At 44.4% G+C, this 17,041-nt stretch overlaps 1 protein-coding gene across 1 annotated transcript; it reads left to right on the top strand.

The window, feature by feature from the left end:
- The first annotated feature begins 1,756 nt into the window (after positions 1–1,756).
- Positions 1,757–14,177, top strand: PRPH2 (peripherin 2). Its single transcript, XM_042051550.1, has 3 exons — positions 1,757–2,953; positions 5,667–5,913; positions 11,217–14,177. Exons 1-3 carry the CDS (start codon positions 2,373–2,375, stop codon positions 11,451–11,453), a joined length of 1,065 nt encoding a protein of 354 aa, XP_041907484.1. The 5' UTR covers positions 1,757–2,372; the 3' UTR covers positions 11,454–14,177.
- The last annotated feature ends 2,864 nt before the right edge of the window (positions 14,178–17,041 follow it).

Raw genomic sequence — 17,041 nt, 5'->3', positions numbered from 1 at the left:
CTGAATTAGAGAACGCACCGTAGTGTATACACCTACATGATTTTATCATCAGATTTATCATGGGTATCTAAATGTTAAATTATTAAGATGACAGGTGTTCAGACTCATCTGCTGAATATTAAATTACCCATATCCAGAGCAGCACTAGGCTTACATCTGTGGGCAGGTTTACTACTTTTTGTTCTGCAGGAAATATTTCATTGTATATCCTCATGACCCACAGACCTCATAGAGAATTCTTTTCCACTTTAATTACAGTTTCACTGTCATCACTGACAAGAAAGGAAATGGTTTCAAGTTCCTTTATCTAGAATTAACTCCAGGCTGTCAGATACTTTCCAAACTCAAGTCTCTTAGCTGAGCCCTGAAAGAGTCAGTGAAACGCAGCATGCGCGGCACTGGCTGTGGGGTATTTTGCCAGGAGAGATGCTATTTCAGCACCATGACTTATTGCATAAAAACACGAATAGGCTCTCTCAGAAACAGCACTTCTCATTCACTTCACGGCAAGAGGAGAGAATAGCCCGTGATGGATAATCACCTTCCCTGTCTCCTCTTACACACTCACCGGCAGGGGCAGCAGCAATGCAAACAACCAGGCTTGCTTCAGAAAAATCCCGGTTACCAGCTGCCCTCCAGCTCATTGCAATAGCGCCAGGATGGGCTGGGAAAGGTTCACCACACAAACCTTCTATTAGGACAGGAAGAAATAGTGAATTGCCAGCCTTTGTCCTTCCTGAAGGAACCTTCAGCATTCCAGGATTTCAAATGGCAACTGAGCAGCATCCACGGTACCACAGAGCTGCAGAACACCAAAATGCTGTTTTTCAGTTCTTGGGCTTTTTCGTTATTGTCATTATTATTTTTCACACTTGCCTTGCTCCTAGCAGATCCCTTCCCCTCTCTGTCCCTGAGGGCTGGCGGCCATGCTCCTGGCAGCCACTAGAGGATGCCCCCAGGGACTCGGGTGGTGGCAGCAGCAGGTCTGGTTGACAGGCAAGAGAGAATCCTCCCAGTCCCTCTTCTGGGGCTGCTCCTTTCTCCCCTGCAGCATTAGGACCCATGCCCTCACACACTTGCAGGAGAATTTTCCATTGCTGGAGGTTGCTTGAGGTTAATTTTGCATTCTGGTGGCAGGGGTGAGCCAGTGCAGGAATTTCCCAGTAGCTCCAAACCTCTGTGGGGAAAGTGGGAGATGGTATTTCAAAGCAAGCAGAACTCCTCAAGCAGTGGAGAGAGTGAAAGCCCAGCACCTCTGCCTGCCTGAAACAGCTGTGTGGTGCAAGCAGGAGGCCACGGCCACAGGAGGGGCTTGTACCCTGCTTTCTGCCCACTAGAGCATGAAAGCAGAGCTGGCTGCAGGTCCTTCAGCAGAGCATGACGACCGCTGGGATGCTCCCTTGCACTCAGATACAACATCCCCAGGGTCCTTCTCCAGCTGCTGAGTTGAATTTCTTCCTGGTGGGTCTCCTTGGGCAGCCCTGCTCCCTTCCCTGACCTGGTGATTATCCAGTAAGCTGCTCATGCCAGCTCACTTTTTATAAAAGCATCTCTAGATTTCAGCCCAGGGTTTATTTATTGAGTTTCTCTGCACTTTTCCTTTCTCCTCCTCTCCTGCCAAGACCCAGAGATGGTACAAGCCTTGGAAGTAAATAGAAAATGCCAAGCTTAGTTTTTTTAGGTCACTGTAAACTACACACTTATCTGCTTTCTGAATGCATAAGCCACAGGACGTCATCTCAAGTCAACACAGAAGGATAAGGACTAGAACGTGGGTTTGGCTGTAGATATGAATCTATCAGGATCACGGTGGGGAAGTGCATGTTTGTATACAAGCAGCCTTTTTTAATCCAGAGCCCTCTTCCTTTTTCCTTAAAGGTTCCATATTCATCTGGCAACAAAGATCTTTTTATATCTCTGGGGTTTCATATTCTGCCCAGCAGCCTATCATAGGAGAGCACAAATCTACTAAATAGTAAAATGAGGGATTACCTCCTCTCATCTGTTGACAGACATTTCTTCAAATTGGATCAAATGATTAAAGGTATTAGAATGACGTCTTGCAGATCCAGATCAAATCATTTGAAACCTTGAGAGTGTTTCTCCTTTGCTTGTAAGAAACCACCAGAAATAGTTGTGGGTCCTAATTGCCCATTATTCTCACTAATGTGAAATTGTTAATTGGGACCTTTGAATATTTTACTTGCTTGAATCCTTACAGGAGACTTCAAGATGGAAGGACTGTGCAGTAGCTCGCTTCCCGATGAGCCGTTCGGGATCTCTTCCGACGCCTGAATGGTTCTTCCTCGAGTTGCTTACGCTGAGAAGAGGGGTCCAGGCTGTGAAATCTTCCAACATCTCCCACTACAAAGATGGCACTGCTGAAAGTCAAATTCAATCAGAAGAAACGGGTAAAACTAGCACAGGGACTATGGCTCATGAACTGGTTTTCGGTCTTTGCTGGAATCCTTGTTTTTAGCATGGGATTGTTCCTCAAAATTGAGCTCCGGAAGCGAAGCGAAGTGATGGACAATTCTGAAAGCCACTTTGTGCCCAATTCTTTGATATTGATGGGTATATTATCCTGCGCCTTCAATGGTTTTGCTGGCAAAATTTGTTACGATTCTCTGGATCCCGCTAAATTTGCCAAGTGGAAGCCTTTGCTGAAACCTTACCTGGCACTATGCTGCGTCTTTAACATACTCATTTTCTTCGTTGCTCTGATGTGCTTTCTCATGCGGGGCTCCCTGGACAGCACCCTGGCCCAGGGGCTCAAGAACGGCATGAAGTTCTACCGGGACACGGACACCCCCGGAAGGTGCTTCATGAAGAAGACCATCGACATGCTCCAGATTGAGTTCAAGTGCTGTGGCAACAACGGCTACAAAGATTGGTTCGAAATCCAGTGGATCAGCAACAGATATCTGGACTTCAGCTCCAAAGAAGTGAAAGAGTAAGTGACTTACTGGGGTTTGTGTCGTGTAATATCGATGTTTGATCAGTGTAATGCTCAAGTGCCAACAGGCACTGACTGGAGGGGGCTTTGTATAAAATGGGATCTTGTGTAATAAAGCATCCCAAATCATCAGCTAGATTGCTTCCTCCCCTGGCAAATTTCTCTAAATTCATCCATAACGTAAAATATAAAGCACCAAATACAATTCTCACTCTTACTCAATGTGATGGAAACAGACAATATTTTTTACCGTCTTTTACTGCTCTATAAACCCATTACCTTGAGCCATACTCCCAAAATCAACAGGAAAGTATCAGAACTTTACTGATCCTTAAGAAGATGTCAATGTGATTTATTAATTTCCTAAAAAAAGAATTCCCTGGAGAAATACTGTTGATACCACTTTTCAAACTCCACTTAGATATTGGCAGCTAATCAGCCGCATGGCAATAAATAGAGGCAGTAACACTTTGCCAATAACTCATGTGTTTTAGATCCTTAAGATTTAGAATTTTATTTTTATATTCACTCAATGGATTGCTTCAGTGCTGTGGTAATACTGAGCATCTATTGGTGTTCCTAGCTTTACACAGTGGCCCTTGTAGCCATATGTATTTTAAGTTCTCTCGTGTGCCTAATTTTTTAAAACCTCACATGAAACCAGCACTAGTTTATTGTTTCTGTACAAAACAGACCAGGTTGTTGACCAGAAACACCTTAATGGCTTTGATGTCAGTGCCCAAAGAGGCAGTAATCTCAAAATCAGGTTAGGTGCAGTAAGCTCAAGCAGAAAATAAACATGAGAACAAAATGAGCCTTTGAAATTAAAAAAATAGCATTGGGCATAAATACCCACAACCTTTTAAAAAATTAAGCACCAGGGAAAGAGATGGTTATTCCAAGTTCTTTGGGAACATCATTCATTAACGTTTATCCTCTGTGGTTGCATAATGGGTCCTATAAACTGGAAGCAATCTGCCTTTTAAATACACTGCCTGTATTTTAAAATGTCTGAAGTAATTTTGAAAAAAAGCTTTGTGGATCTCTTGGGATCTCTTGGGATCCCTGCCTGACTGTGTAAGTGGTATTTCACTTGTGTGTGTCTCTCTGCATATTCTTTTGACTTATTGGGTGGTCTGGTTGTTTTTGCAATTCTGAATGAGGACTTTTTAGTGAAAACTGTTCCAGATTTAACCCATTGCGCTGCAGGGCTATAGCAAATACATTCACTATTTAATAAGGGGGTGTTTCCATTGCAAAGCTATGCCCATGGATATAAATAACTACTTGAAAAAAACCTTGCCAGCATCATATGGAGATTTGAGAGCTGTAGCTTAATCCAGCAGCAGTGGAAGGGCAATGCACAGAGGGAAAACAAGGTTATACTGTCCTTAATAACTGATGCCTTGTTTGGAACAGAGACTCAAGGTAATTTCTTTGTACTACTGAGGCAGGAAATAGGGCATTAAAAATCTGCAAATGGGGGTTTGTGAATTCAAGGTTTGTACTATGTGGTGGTGCACGATCTCTGCTCCCATTCCTGGCAGGATAGCCTGGCCCCTTTGAAGCCAATAGTAAAGTTCTCCTTAATTCCAGGGAAGGTGGGAGTCTGTCCCCCACAATGGAATTTTTATAGTATTTGTAGAGCAAAGGCCTGATCCAATCTCTCTGAAACCGATGGAGCATTTACACATGAATGGGAATTAGACCCAATCCAGAGCACACTTTACATTTAAAGAGAAAACCTCAACTGCGTTTGCTGTTTAGATATATTTAGGTCATGACTGCAAAGTGGAATTTTCCTTCATCAGGTTGTTGGAATCACCTCTCTCTCTATGACACGATTTTAAAATATCCACATAGAAAGCTACAAGTGACACTCAGATTTTTTTTTTTTTTTTTTTTTGCCTCTCTAGACCACTGGGGCTCTCCATTCTGTCATTTTCTAAGCAAAATGGCCTGGTTTAGAACTGCAGTCCTTTCATTATAGTTTTTTGCAAAGTCAGTGGAACTATTTGCCTTCTAAGTTATCTTTCATCTAAACATCTCCTAAGACACCAGGCTAAATGACTGTTTACAGAGAGCAACCACAGTGTCAGATGAGCAATAGTTGGGGAGCTCCTGCAAGGGCTTTGGAAATTTTTGCAACATCCTGTTGCTGAAGCACATTTCATGTTTTCAATGCTGGCTACCTTCCCAAGCCAAGAATAAATGCACAACCCCTCCCTGGAGCTATTGTCATCAAAAAGAAGCTATTAGATTTGCTTCCAGATCAATGGTCTGTCTGGATATGGTGCATCCTAAGGCTGTTCTGGGTTCTTTTCCAAGCTCAGGTCAGCTCCAGCACCTCCCTTCCACCCTAACTATGCTGTGATCACTCTTTTCTGACTGCCCCTCCTGAATTCTCCCTGCCATTTAATTTTGTTAAAAATTAATTTCTTTGAAGAAGTGACCCGAGAGCATGCATTTCCACCAGGAAGAGTTAATTACAGACTCAGTGTAGCCTTGACATGGAAAAGGATTTCGGAGAGGAAGGAAGCTCTGGACAGACACCCTTATGTGAACAAGGGGACACGGAGGAAAGGCACGGTGGAAAATCCTCCTTGCTTTTGCTTTCCTTCCTTGTGCAAATTTGCTCCTGGGTATCCCTGTGTGTGTCTCTGTGTCTGTGTGTCTGAGTATTCACACTTCCCTCTGCCCTTGCCCGCAGTCGGATCAAAAGCAACGTGGACGGGAGGTACCTGGTGGACGGTGTCCCCTTCAGCTGCTGCAACCCCAGCTCCCCCAGGCCCTGCATCCAGTACCAGGTCACCAACAACTCTGCCCACTACAGCTACGACTACCAGACCGAGGAGCTCAACCTGTGGCGCCGCGGCTGCCGGGAAGCGCTCCTCAACTACTACAGCGGCATGATGAGCTCCATGGGCGCCGTCACCCTCCTCGTCTGGCTCTTTGAGGTAACCCTCTCCCCTCAGACACACTTCAGGGAAGCACCAGCTCTGCAGGAGCGGGGCATCTTTCAGCGTGGACTTCTGAGTGAAAAACAAATCTATTTAAAATAAATTTCCCCGTTGTTTGGCTGAGAAAATATCTAATAGCTAACGACTGAGTAAGGGCGAAAAGGTCCCAGGCTGGAGACAGAGCTGGGGTGAGTGTGGGATCACAGACTCCTCTTGCAGAGCAAGGGGCCAGAGCTTCGAGTATCCCACAGCAAGAGGGGGAAAAGGGAGTGATTTTCTGTCAAAGGCAAGGTGCTGAGTAGGGAAGAGAGTGCAAGAGCTCTGCTTCCAGATGCATTAATTTTACATGTGTTACCACTTGCAGGGAATGAGAAATACAAAAAAGCAGCACATCAGAAAGGTATGACAGCAATTAGTGGGACAGAAAGTGCAGTTAAAGGGTTTACACACTGAAGAAAAGAAGACTTTAGGCTGCACACACATTGGTGGAACAATTTCAAGGCAGCATGTGGACTTTCATCAGCTCCACCGAGGTTTTTGGTCAGAAAAAGTGGTTTAGGTGGAGCAGGTGGATTAAATTTATTTTATTCTGCTTCCCAAAACCACGATGTGAATGCAAACAGGCGCCAACACTGCCCAGTGCAGGTGTTTGTGGGCACCATAACCCAAAGTGCAGTTCGAGTACCATTGGTCCAACGTGAGGAAAACACATCCTCCTGCCTCTGGGACGTGGCCAGTTTTCTAGCCAGGGTGCTTAATCAACACTAATGCTAGGGGAGCGTGGGCTGGCAGTGGCACGAGGGCTGGCACGTGAAGTGCTGGAGATCAGGCAGGACCTGCTGGTAAAAGGGAGGGTGCAGCTCCCTGGGGTGCAGCAGATCCTTTCAACCCTTGCAATGGCTGCTGCAAATGGCCCTGCCTATTTTAAGTTATTCTGATGCCTTTTAAAAGATTTAGATGCATGCAAATTAAAAAAAGATGAGTTACATTTTGATACAAGCACTGGCCTACAGCCTTCCAGGAATGAAGATGCTTTTTAGAAAATAAACACCTACATAAATCTGTGAACTGAAAAAACTATCATTAAGTTGTTGTTTTAAAAATAACTGCTCCGAACTGCAGAGAAATGTGCAACTTCTTTGCACTGTTATTCTGGTAAGAAAAGAAAGAGAAGGTCTTTATTTTAGCCCAGATTCAAGTGCAAAGTTCTTGAAGAGAGGGGAATTTCAACTGTATTTGAAAGTCATGAAGAAATTCAAAAACTCAGGGGAAAAAAGCACAAAAATACCAATGCCAGTTGCAAAAAAATCATGACTAGCAACCTGTAACTTACCTCTGCTAACTTACAGGAGATTAATGACAGTGATATGTTAACATTAGTAGCAGTGATAAAAATGCAGTATTTTATGTCTAACTCTTTAAAGTACACCTGGGTATGTTTTTCAGCCTGTGGCATAATAAGAAATAAGATCTTATTTTCTTTGTCTTTTTCAAAATAGAAGCTGAGACTTTCTTTCAGGCAATCAGAGGACTTTTAGGGCAAAACTTTAAAGAAACAACACAATCCTGGGTTACAATAACTCGCCCTCCTGAATATTTATGACTTGCCTGATATTCTGCCATAAAGGGCCCAGATTTGGGTCTGAAATTCCCTTTGCTTTTAAGGCAAACTTTGAAGAGAGGAAGCAAAGCAGGAAGCAGACATTAATTTAGTCTCCCTTGAGATATAACCACTTCCTTTAAATTCCAGTCAGGAAACAATTTTATGCTGAGTAGGAGGGCAGCAGAGGTCCCAACTCCTGGCCAAGGTAAGTGTGGGTCTGAGCAGGGTGAGCCCAGGGGGCAGTGGCTGTGCTGGCTCTGCACTTCTCATTTCCCCTTTGACTGACTCCCTGGGAAGTCACAGCAAAGTGCAAAAGCAAAATCCTGGGTTGCTTTACACCTGCAGCCATTGTGGACTCAAACCAAGTACTTCTCCACCAAAGCCCTGCTGGGGGCCGTGGAAGACTCTTCCAGCTGGGTTGGTGGAATTGGGATGTGGGAAGGGGGAAAGAAGACGGAGGGAAATACTAATCACAGCTGTTATTCTGAGCTGTAGAAAAAGGTAACGTGACAAACAAGTGTAGGGATGTCAGGGAAGGTCATTTCTGTTCCACCTTCCTATATTAGGCACAAGGAAGAATGAACCTATTTTGAAATATCAAAACTTCTATTTGAAAAAGATGCTAATATCTAGAAGCTGGTTTTCCTAACAAAAGCTGTAGGCTTCCCATGAGTGACAACCGGTCATGAGGATGACAAAAAAAGATCACACCCTGCTCTGGCTAAGCCGCCTCAGGCTAAACCCTGGCAAACAGATGGGCTTCGCTGCAAAAGGTCAAGAAGAGCAAGCCTGGATGTCTTCTTGACCTGCCTCAGCCAGCAAAGAGGAAAAGAGGGGTTCAAGGGTGCTCTGAATACAGCATTTCAAAAGGAATAGAGGGCTGAGGCTGGTTCCTGAGATGCTTCAGGTCCTCCACTTGTGCAAACATGTGGGTCTCAATGGGTCACAGCTGCTGCAACAGCCAAGACCCTGGGATTCACCCCACATGTGCCACAGACCAGGCCCAGACTGAGCTCCAGGAGAGCACGGAGACATTCACAGGAGGCACATTGCATGTCCTGTGCTGGAGAGTAAACTCTCTGATGCATTGAACAGTAGGAGTGACCTCCTGGTAATCTCCAAAACCAGCCCACAGGCAGCAGGGACCCTCCAGATGGACACAGTTTGCTCTGTTGGCCCAGCTGGAGAGGCTGAGCATGCTGTGGTGCAGGGGACACACCAGCCCAGCCTGCGCAGCCCTAGCCCTGGAGGAACACTGTGGCCATGTTCTTCCTGGCACTTTAAAGTTGCTGTAAAATGACAAGAGTTTCCATGACAGGGAAATCATCACACAGCAAGACTGGTCTCGCTCCAGGGCTCTGACAGCCCAGCCTTCTGTGCTGGATTGTGGTTAAGCTCAAATCTACAGCTCACAGACTGGTTAAGGTTGGAGGTTTAGCTGTGGCCTCGCCAGGGCTGAGCAGAGGGGAAGAAGGACAACGTTCCTCAGGCTGGTGGCAATTTTTCGCCTAATGCAGCCCAGGATACCATTTTCCTGCTTTGCCACAAGGACACATTGTTGGCTTAGGGACAACTTGGTGTCATCCAGAGCCCAAGGCCCTTTGCTTCCAAGCTGCTGTCAGCCAGGCACGCCCAGCACATACTGGTGCGTGGGGTTAGGCCTTCCCTGGTGCAAGACTTCAGCTAAACTGGTGTTCCAAGACTCTCTGTGATCACACAGGAGATAAACTAATTTACCAGATACTTGTCTCAAACTTCCTGGACTCTGTTCTCATCTGGCAGAGAAGGCAGGCTCAAGTCAGTGGAGGTGACAAGAGCCCAGACATTTTGCATTGCTTTTAAGCAATCTCAGCTTCAGGGACTCAAAATCTTGCTTAGAAAAGTTTTTGAGAAAACAAAGTCTTAAACTGAGAGAAAATGTCACAAAATCTCATCCAAGGACAGGTCAGATGCTCAGTACTGCACAGGCACCTTCCTTTTTAAAAGCATGATAATATTTAGTGACTTAGAGCCATCCAGGAAGCCAGTCCACCTACTCTGGCTATCAAAGAGTGGCACTTGGCAAGTCAATCACAAAACAAAGCTCCTGCTGACATGCAGCAAGGCAGCACAAGGAGAGAGCAACGTGGAGGCCATTTCCTGCACCCAGTCCTGTTAATCTGCACTTGCAACAGCCATTGATTTAAAAGATATTGGTCCCATGAGTGAGAGCAGCAAAACTGGGACTCAGAGTGGAAGGAAGTTGTCAAAAGCATTAAATCCCAAGACTAACGTGATGGGATTTGTCACTTCTTGTGACTTTTATAGAATAGTGCTTTAACTGATTTAAGTCATCATGGTATTGGCTAGATGAGACTATTTCCAGACTCAGACCCACTGGAAACTTCCTTAGTGATCAAAGTGTGGCTCGTCATACATTCCGGTGTTTAGCAGTTTGAACGTTTGCCTTTGGATATGGAAGTGTTTAATGAAGCTTGTTTTTTGACCAATGTTTTTCCCTTTCTGATCTTGAGTGAAGGCAGAGAAATACGAACATCTGCAAAGTTTGAGTAGCCAAGTGCAGGTTTAGTCTTCCAAGAGCTCGGAGACACTGATCATACACAAGTGGGATGATGCCAGTAGACAGGCTGATGGATGGTCCATGGAAGCACATGCTTGGGCAGTCCCTCGAGCCCAAAAGCCAGAGCTGAATTCTGCCATTGGCCATGGCATGTGGCTGAAGCCCAACCTCAAATCTGCCAGCCTCTTTAGCCATCAGGGTTTAGGAGGACCAAAGGTAATCAGTTCCTTGGGAAATTGGGTAGGGGAACAGAGGCATCATACTTCCCTTAGGGAACAAATCCTGTGAGGTCCTGATAGCAGTAAGTGTTCTCCATCTGAGCCTTACCCAGCACGTGAAGGACCCAACCAGTCTTACTGCTGCCCCATCCCAACCACCTGCCCTACCACATCACCAGGCTGGCTCTTCTGGGAGTTGCTCTTCTTTCCTTCTCTACTTCACTCATCAATTGCTTTTCTCCATAAGCACCACAAGCATGAGGTCAGATTGTTCTGAACGGTGTTAGAAGGCAGGAGACTGGCTAAATACACACTTTCTCTCTGCAGGCAGGTGCAGGGTGTTGCCAGTGTCAGCAGTGTTACACAGCACAGTAGAAAAAGTCTCAATCAGGGCTGCTGGGACTAGGTAATATTTAATCAGAAATACAAATTTGTTCTAGATGGAGCCAGGGAGAGATCACCTGCTGCCTTGGCTTCCTTATTTGCACATACCTATATCAAAACAAAATCAGAATCTGAAGTAGACAAACTGGTGGCTAAAATCCTAATGCTGCTCCGTTCTGCAGAGACGCTGATTCATTCATATCTCCTTGATCAGCTTAATATACTCACCAAACATATTAAGGTCAATGCAAAGTCAAAACATTTAGTTAAAACTAAGTGGGTGGTGGCCAAGGACGTTGTTGCACATCCAACCTGCTTTGTGGACATCCCGTGCACAGCAGCCGGGGATGCATTAAAACCTCCCGGGAGGCACCGATACTGACGGGGCACGTGGAGAGGCCCCTTGGGCACACGGAGCCTCAGAGCTGCTGCTCACACCAGCAGCCCAGGCTGCCCAGAGCAGGGGACAACGGGGGTGGGACGGGAGCGTCCAGGTCTGGCTGACGCTCTCTGCCTTTCCCGTTGCCTGGCACAGATGTCGGTGATGGTTGGCTTGCGCCTGCTGCACACCTCCCTGGAAAGCATTGCCCATCCCGAAGACCCCGAATGTGAAAGCGAAGGGTGGATCCTGGAGAACAGCCTGAAGGACACTTTCAAATCTGCGCTGGAGAATTTGAAAAAGCTGGGTAAGTTCAACCAGGTGGAAGCAGGAGGCGAAGGGGCCGAAGGAGAGGAAGGTGGGAAGACGCCAGCCATCACAACGGTCAGTTGAGCTGCTCACTGAGGTGGACTTTTTCTCAGATAAAAATAACACAAACTGAGAATCGTGAATATATCTACATTTTAAAAGCTACGTATCAACCACCGTATACACATTTCTACACATGTTCACTTCTGTACATGGGAGCATACAACATAGTGCACCTTGGGATAAAACACTTATCCACAATGTGAGTACACCATACCCATATCCTTTTGGGGATATGACCACAACTACGACTTGTAATATTCATGTGTTCCCTTATCAGAGACAGTTAGTTTAAGAAAAAAAAAATTAAAAAAAAAAAAAAGATTGCTGGCATCACATGGTGATCCATCCCATCTTACTTTGAAATTAAAGTGGAATTTGAAAAATTAGTATTTTTTGCTCAAGTTGTTTCATCAGCATACTTTCTGTACTTCAGCTTTTAAGAACAAACAGATTGGGTTTCTGGAGAAAAACATGATAGAATTCAAAGACAGAAGGATTTCCAGAATTGTATATAACTTAGTATACAGGTATTTTGACAAACCTTTCATATGTGATTTTTGTTAATGTGCTAAGCAATGGTATTTTCTGCTGTATTCTTAAGATGTACATAGAACAAAATGCAAACTTATGCTGAGAATTTATGTACTAAGCAAAAATTGTAATTAAATGAGGGAGCCAAGCATGCTGAAAACAACATTCAGGTGAGATTCATGGGGTTTGTTTCTCAGGGTTTTTTTGCAGGCTGTATATCTTGAATGCATGTGTTGTAGACTTACGCTTCACCTTGTATTTAAATTCTTTGCAGAAGTCTTGTAGTGGGTGGAATCCAGGCTATGAGCACATGCCAGTTATGGTTACTCTGGACATTTTACAGAGTATGTCATCTCATAACTTGCTCCAGAATATTCAAGCCCAACTATTTTTAAGGCAAGAAAAAGACAAACCCAAAGCCAGACAGGCCACTTAGAATTCACACTTTAAATGCTTTCCAGGGTCCTAGAAAATGGGTATCATTAATCCACAAGTACATCAAGCCTCACCCTTTCAGGCCAGGGAAAACTAAGTTTAAATCAATCCCCAATGTGCAAATTTTACTTTTCTTTATCAGTGAAAGGGTACTCCTCATTATATCTTTTAAATCAAAGAGAAGGCAGATTTTGCATATGCTGCATCTCTCCAAACATACTGTCATAGCTGGAGGATCCTGTTCTCATATACCAAGTTGGAACAAAATATGGAAAGAGTTTGCTGTGGTGTGCAGCCTCTAATAAGGGAACAGAGCATCATCTTCAGTTTATTTTCAGCTGCCAGATAATTTCAGCTAAAGGGAAAGAAACCCAAGAGAACAAGCCCCAGCCTCCTGCACCAACGATTGCAGACACCTCAGTCCCTCCCTGCAAGCCAGGCACCACATTATATTTACCCTGGCTGTGCAAACCCTCTACTTCTCAGGGATGTACCTGGGAGAGGTTTCTCAGAGGGTCCCTTCTCCCTGGCTGGTGGCCGGCCCTCAAAGGGAGCAGTGTTTGCCGCTGCGTAACCATTGCACAGCCCACTGGTTTTCGTTCTTAATCACCTGTGCACTTGCCCCAGCAGCACTCAGCTCCTCCGGCTTCTGTCCAAATTCCTTCTAGGATGGACAGATCAGTTCAAGGCAGGACAGGTAGGGATGTGTCTGTACATCAAGCCATGGTTTCCATCTCAATGCCCAGGCTGTTTCAGGCCACCTGCACGCAAGGTTTGGTTTCGACAGGTGTCTGTGGTGACCTTTCACTTTCTCAAAGCTGGTCAAAGCTTTTAACTTTAGTTATCATCATGAATTTAGTTACAACAATGAATTTAAAAGTCACTCTCCTCTTGTGTGCATAAGACTGACTAGGACAAGGGCACTGACAAAAGGCCAACTTGCTACTCACCACAGCCTATCGTCTCTTGCTCTGCTGAGGGACAGAACTGTACGAGCCAGAGCAGCTCCTCCCTGCTCAGTAGGACGTCACTGGGACCGGCTGCCCCTCTCAGCTGGTCCATTAGGGAAGAACAGGATTGTGGATGGCACACAATGTGCCCACATGTACCAGAGAAGAACTTCTCAGAGGAGTCACATGTGGATAGGAGCTGCGTTACAAGGATTAATTACAGTCTTTCCTTGTGAGGCTTCAGCGAGCTGTGATCTATACCAGTTATTTGACTAGACTGACTTTTCAAAGAGATCTAGATGTATTGCTGCTCTAGAAATCTGGCTTAGGCCACTAATTTAGTCAGGACTCTCCAATTATTCGTGGTCTCTCTTTTTTACCAGATTAGTGCTAAACCAATGTAACAAATTCTCAAACCATTCTTTCAATGCCACACTGGAGAAGCCAGTTCCCAGAGCAATGGTATCAGGCGGGTAAAGAGACCATCTGAGACAGGTTTATGAAGAGCAGTGCTGGAACCAGGGAACAAGGAGTATATGGGCTAATGCTGTCTAAAATAAAGCCTCCTGGCTGATGAAGATCTTTGTGACATCTTATGATTACCACAGGATTGTAATACGACTGCTTTGTAAAATATTACATGTAATATATCACTCGTCCAATCTTACACATACTTACTTGTGATACTGCAAATGCTGTTCTAGATAAAGATATTTCTGCTGACTGCAAATGTAAATTTAGGTATTAAAATGTTATTGCAAGTAAAGATCTCTTTAAAGAAAATGTTTAAATATATACAATTTAATACAGATTTCTTTAATTTGCATTACTGCTGACTTTTTCCTTCTGAATTCATTTTTTGGATCTGTTTTATGTGTCCCTATACGTGGGAAGGTTTTCCCCACCTCTATATAATGCTCTGAGAGAAAGCAAACCTTCCTCATTTCATGTGCCCAGCTAAGCTCAGGATGTGCAAGCAGACCCCTAAATCACCTGCCTCTTACTAGAAACAGAATTTGCTGTACTATTTTAACAGCATCCTCTTGTAGTACATAGGAATTAAAATATATTCACAGCCACAAACGTGATGTTCTGGTCACGCTGAACCAGTGAAACCACTGGCATCCTCAGGATCTTTGACAATCAGCTGGGTTTATAACCTCTTTTTCTCTCCGTTTAACTTGCAATGGACATTCAAAAGAACACATTGTTCTTATTTTAAATTTAAGTCTAGAGCTCACAAAGTCAAATCTCCCTGCAGCAATCTGACGACTTCCAGAGCCATGCCCTGATTTTCAAACTAATAAACTTCAGAAGGATGTGAGCTTAATTCATGCAAACCAGGCCACTTCTTTTTAGGTACCTCCATATGGATTAGTGGCTTAAATCCAAGTACCCAGATATGAGAGCCAGCCCAAGGCCTTGAAATGTCAACTCTTAAGAAATATCACATTTAAAAGAAATGACAAAAAGTGCACTATTTTACTGATGACATTTATTTGAAGGGGCACAGAACATTGACTAAAGTGCTTTAAAGGAGGAAATATAAACAGCTTCCTTAAAGCTATTAGTTCTTAAGTAGCCTTAATACAACTGATAAGATTAGCCTCCATGCATTACATGAGCTTGGGCATTTTGTAATACCACACAAACACAAGTGTGCAGCTTAGCAAAGAGCATGGGGATGCTATATCAGGCTCACAGGCACCACAGACTCCCTACCTGATAGGCTGGGAAGATTTTCAAGGCTGATATAAAGAAAAAGGGATCCCAGCAAAACACTTACTGATTCACACCCAACTGGCTTGTTTTGTAAAAGAAGCCAACGCTGCTTTTAGTGTAATCGATGGAAAACGGGGACGGATCACAAATGCTTATTAAAAAAAAAAAAAGAAAGAGCATTATTGGAGATTAGTTAATTAAGAGATAAGGCCAGAAAAATAGAATGGAACCATGTGATTAATAGCCCCCTGTGGGGAAGACACAGGCTTAGGCAAATTTATTTCTGGCAACAGCAATGCAGCTATCTCAAATCTGAAGTAATGCCTACATGGAACTTTTTTTGAATTATATCAGACCTATAGTGTTCAGCAACTGACTGAAACACTGAAGTAGCAAAATGCCTCTCTCAAAGCACCTGCATTTGCTGTTCCCATGTCATTTCATAGGTACATCTGAATTCGGATCCAAAGCACAGTTGTGAGATGGGAAAGCTGGAGGAAACCTTGGCCTGGAGCTCAGCTTTGTAGACTCTCCATCAGAGTCTCTGCAGCACCCTGCCCTGGGGAACACCCCCTTTTTGAAGCCCCCCCTCACATTTGTGCCAGGGGGAGGCGGAGCAGGACTCCCACTTCCCATCCCGCCAGCTCCCCACAAAGCACATGCAAACAACCACTCTTGCCTGATTGTTTCCATCAAGAGGATAGTCCATAAACCACGAGGAAGTACATATCCACAGTTTGCTCTCAAAGCACTCCAGAGCAAAGGGTGGTTCAGGAATCGGAGGAACTAGTCAAACAGTGGAACAAGGATCAAAGGGCAGGTCTGCAGCCTGCCACCAGACTGATGCACACCTCCTGCACCAGGCAACCAAGCACCACATTCCTGAGCAAAACAGGGTCAAGCATTGCAAAGCAGAAGTGAGGAAACTTGGAAAGGCACAACTGCAGCTAGAGGGTGATGAAAGGAAGAGAACAAAGCCCTAATCCTCAGGCACAGAATTCCCCAGACTGACTCCCTTGGTAATAGGGTGAAAATGTTTAATTCTTGAAAAAAAACCCCACAGAAGTCACTTCGAAATCCGTGATGATACAGAATTAAACAGCAGCGCCAAAGAAGTGCTGTCTTTCCCTCCTGGAGACACACAGAGCCCATGCTCCCAGGCAGCAATGCCAGGATACCCAAGCTGGAAAGAGACCCTGGCTGTGTTCATCAGTTCCAGGACACACACAGTTCCCAAACACAAAGTTTTCCTCTTACAGATCACCCCCTGCCTTCCCAGCTGCCCAAATAAGCTGTCCAGAGGGTGGCACAGCTCTGCCTCAGACAAACACTTTTCCAAATGCATGTGAGTTTTCCCATTTACACACGTGTTTTCTCCAGCACAAATAACAGGCTAAGGTTAAAAATTACAAAAACACGGGGGACATACCAACAAGGTGAATTCACAACTTGGTATGAATGAATCTTTCATTAATTACATAAATTAATCAACAGCATAAGTAAAAGTGATTCTGTAACATTGCTGTTGGCATATTTTAAGTAAATTATGACAGCATTTCTTGTTTTCACCCCAGAACATTAAATGTAATTAGGACTTAAAATTCAAATTTATTCTCTACTTCTCTAACTTCTTTTATCATTTTAGAGTATTTTAGATTATTTTTGAGATTAGGTGATATTAAAAATGGATTAAATGCATTTCAGGAAGCATTTTATTCAGGAAAAAACTTGCAGTGGTATGTCTAGATTTCAAATAATTACTACTACACTATATCCCTGACTCCAGTAGGACAAAACAACCTTTTGTCCCCTCCCTCTTTGCACGGTGGCACTCAACCAGGAGCGCAGCTTACACAGGTAGACATTCCCAGTGCCACATATCCTCCTCAAATACTTCACAGCTAGGTCTCTGTCACTGGTGAAGGTTTACAAGTGGACCCCAAACCTCTGAGAGCAGGATTCGACCCCATC

The sequence above is a fragment of the Corvus kubaryi genome, unplaced genomic scaffold, assembly GCF_017639235.1.
Source record: "Corvus kubaryi isolate FWS band 111438036 unplaced genomic scaffold, C.kubaryi_AGA036_p1.0 76, whole genome shotgun sequence".
Lineage (NCBI taxonomy): Eukaryota > Metazoa > Chordata > Aves > Passeriformes > Corvidae > Corvus > Corvus kubaryi.
The sequence above is the reverse complement of the archived record's forward strand: the minus strand, read 5'-3'. Positions and strand labels throughout refer to the sequence as shown.

Excerpts from the sequence above, each read along its gene's own strand:
- PRPH2 (XM_042051550.1), top strand. The coding sequence starts at position 2,373 with ATGGCACTGCTGAAAGTCAAATTCAATCAGAAGAAACGGGTAAAACTA. Across the intron at positions 2,954-5,666 it reads AGCTCCAAAGAAGTGAAAGA|TCGGATCAAAAGCAACGTGG; the intron begins GTAAGTGACTTA and ends CCTTGCCCGCAG. Across the intron at positions 5,914-11,216 it reads TCCTCGTCTGGCTCTTTGAG|ATGTCGGTGATGGTTGGCTT; the intron begins GTAACCCTCTCC and ends TGCCTGGCACAG.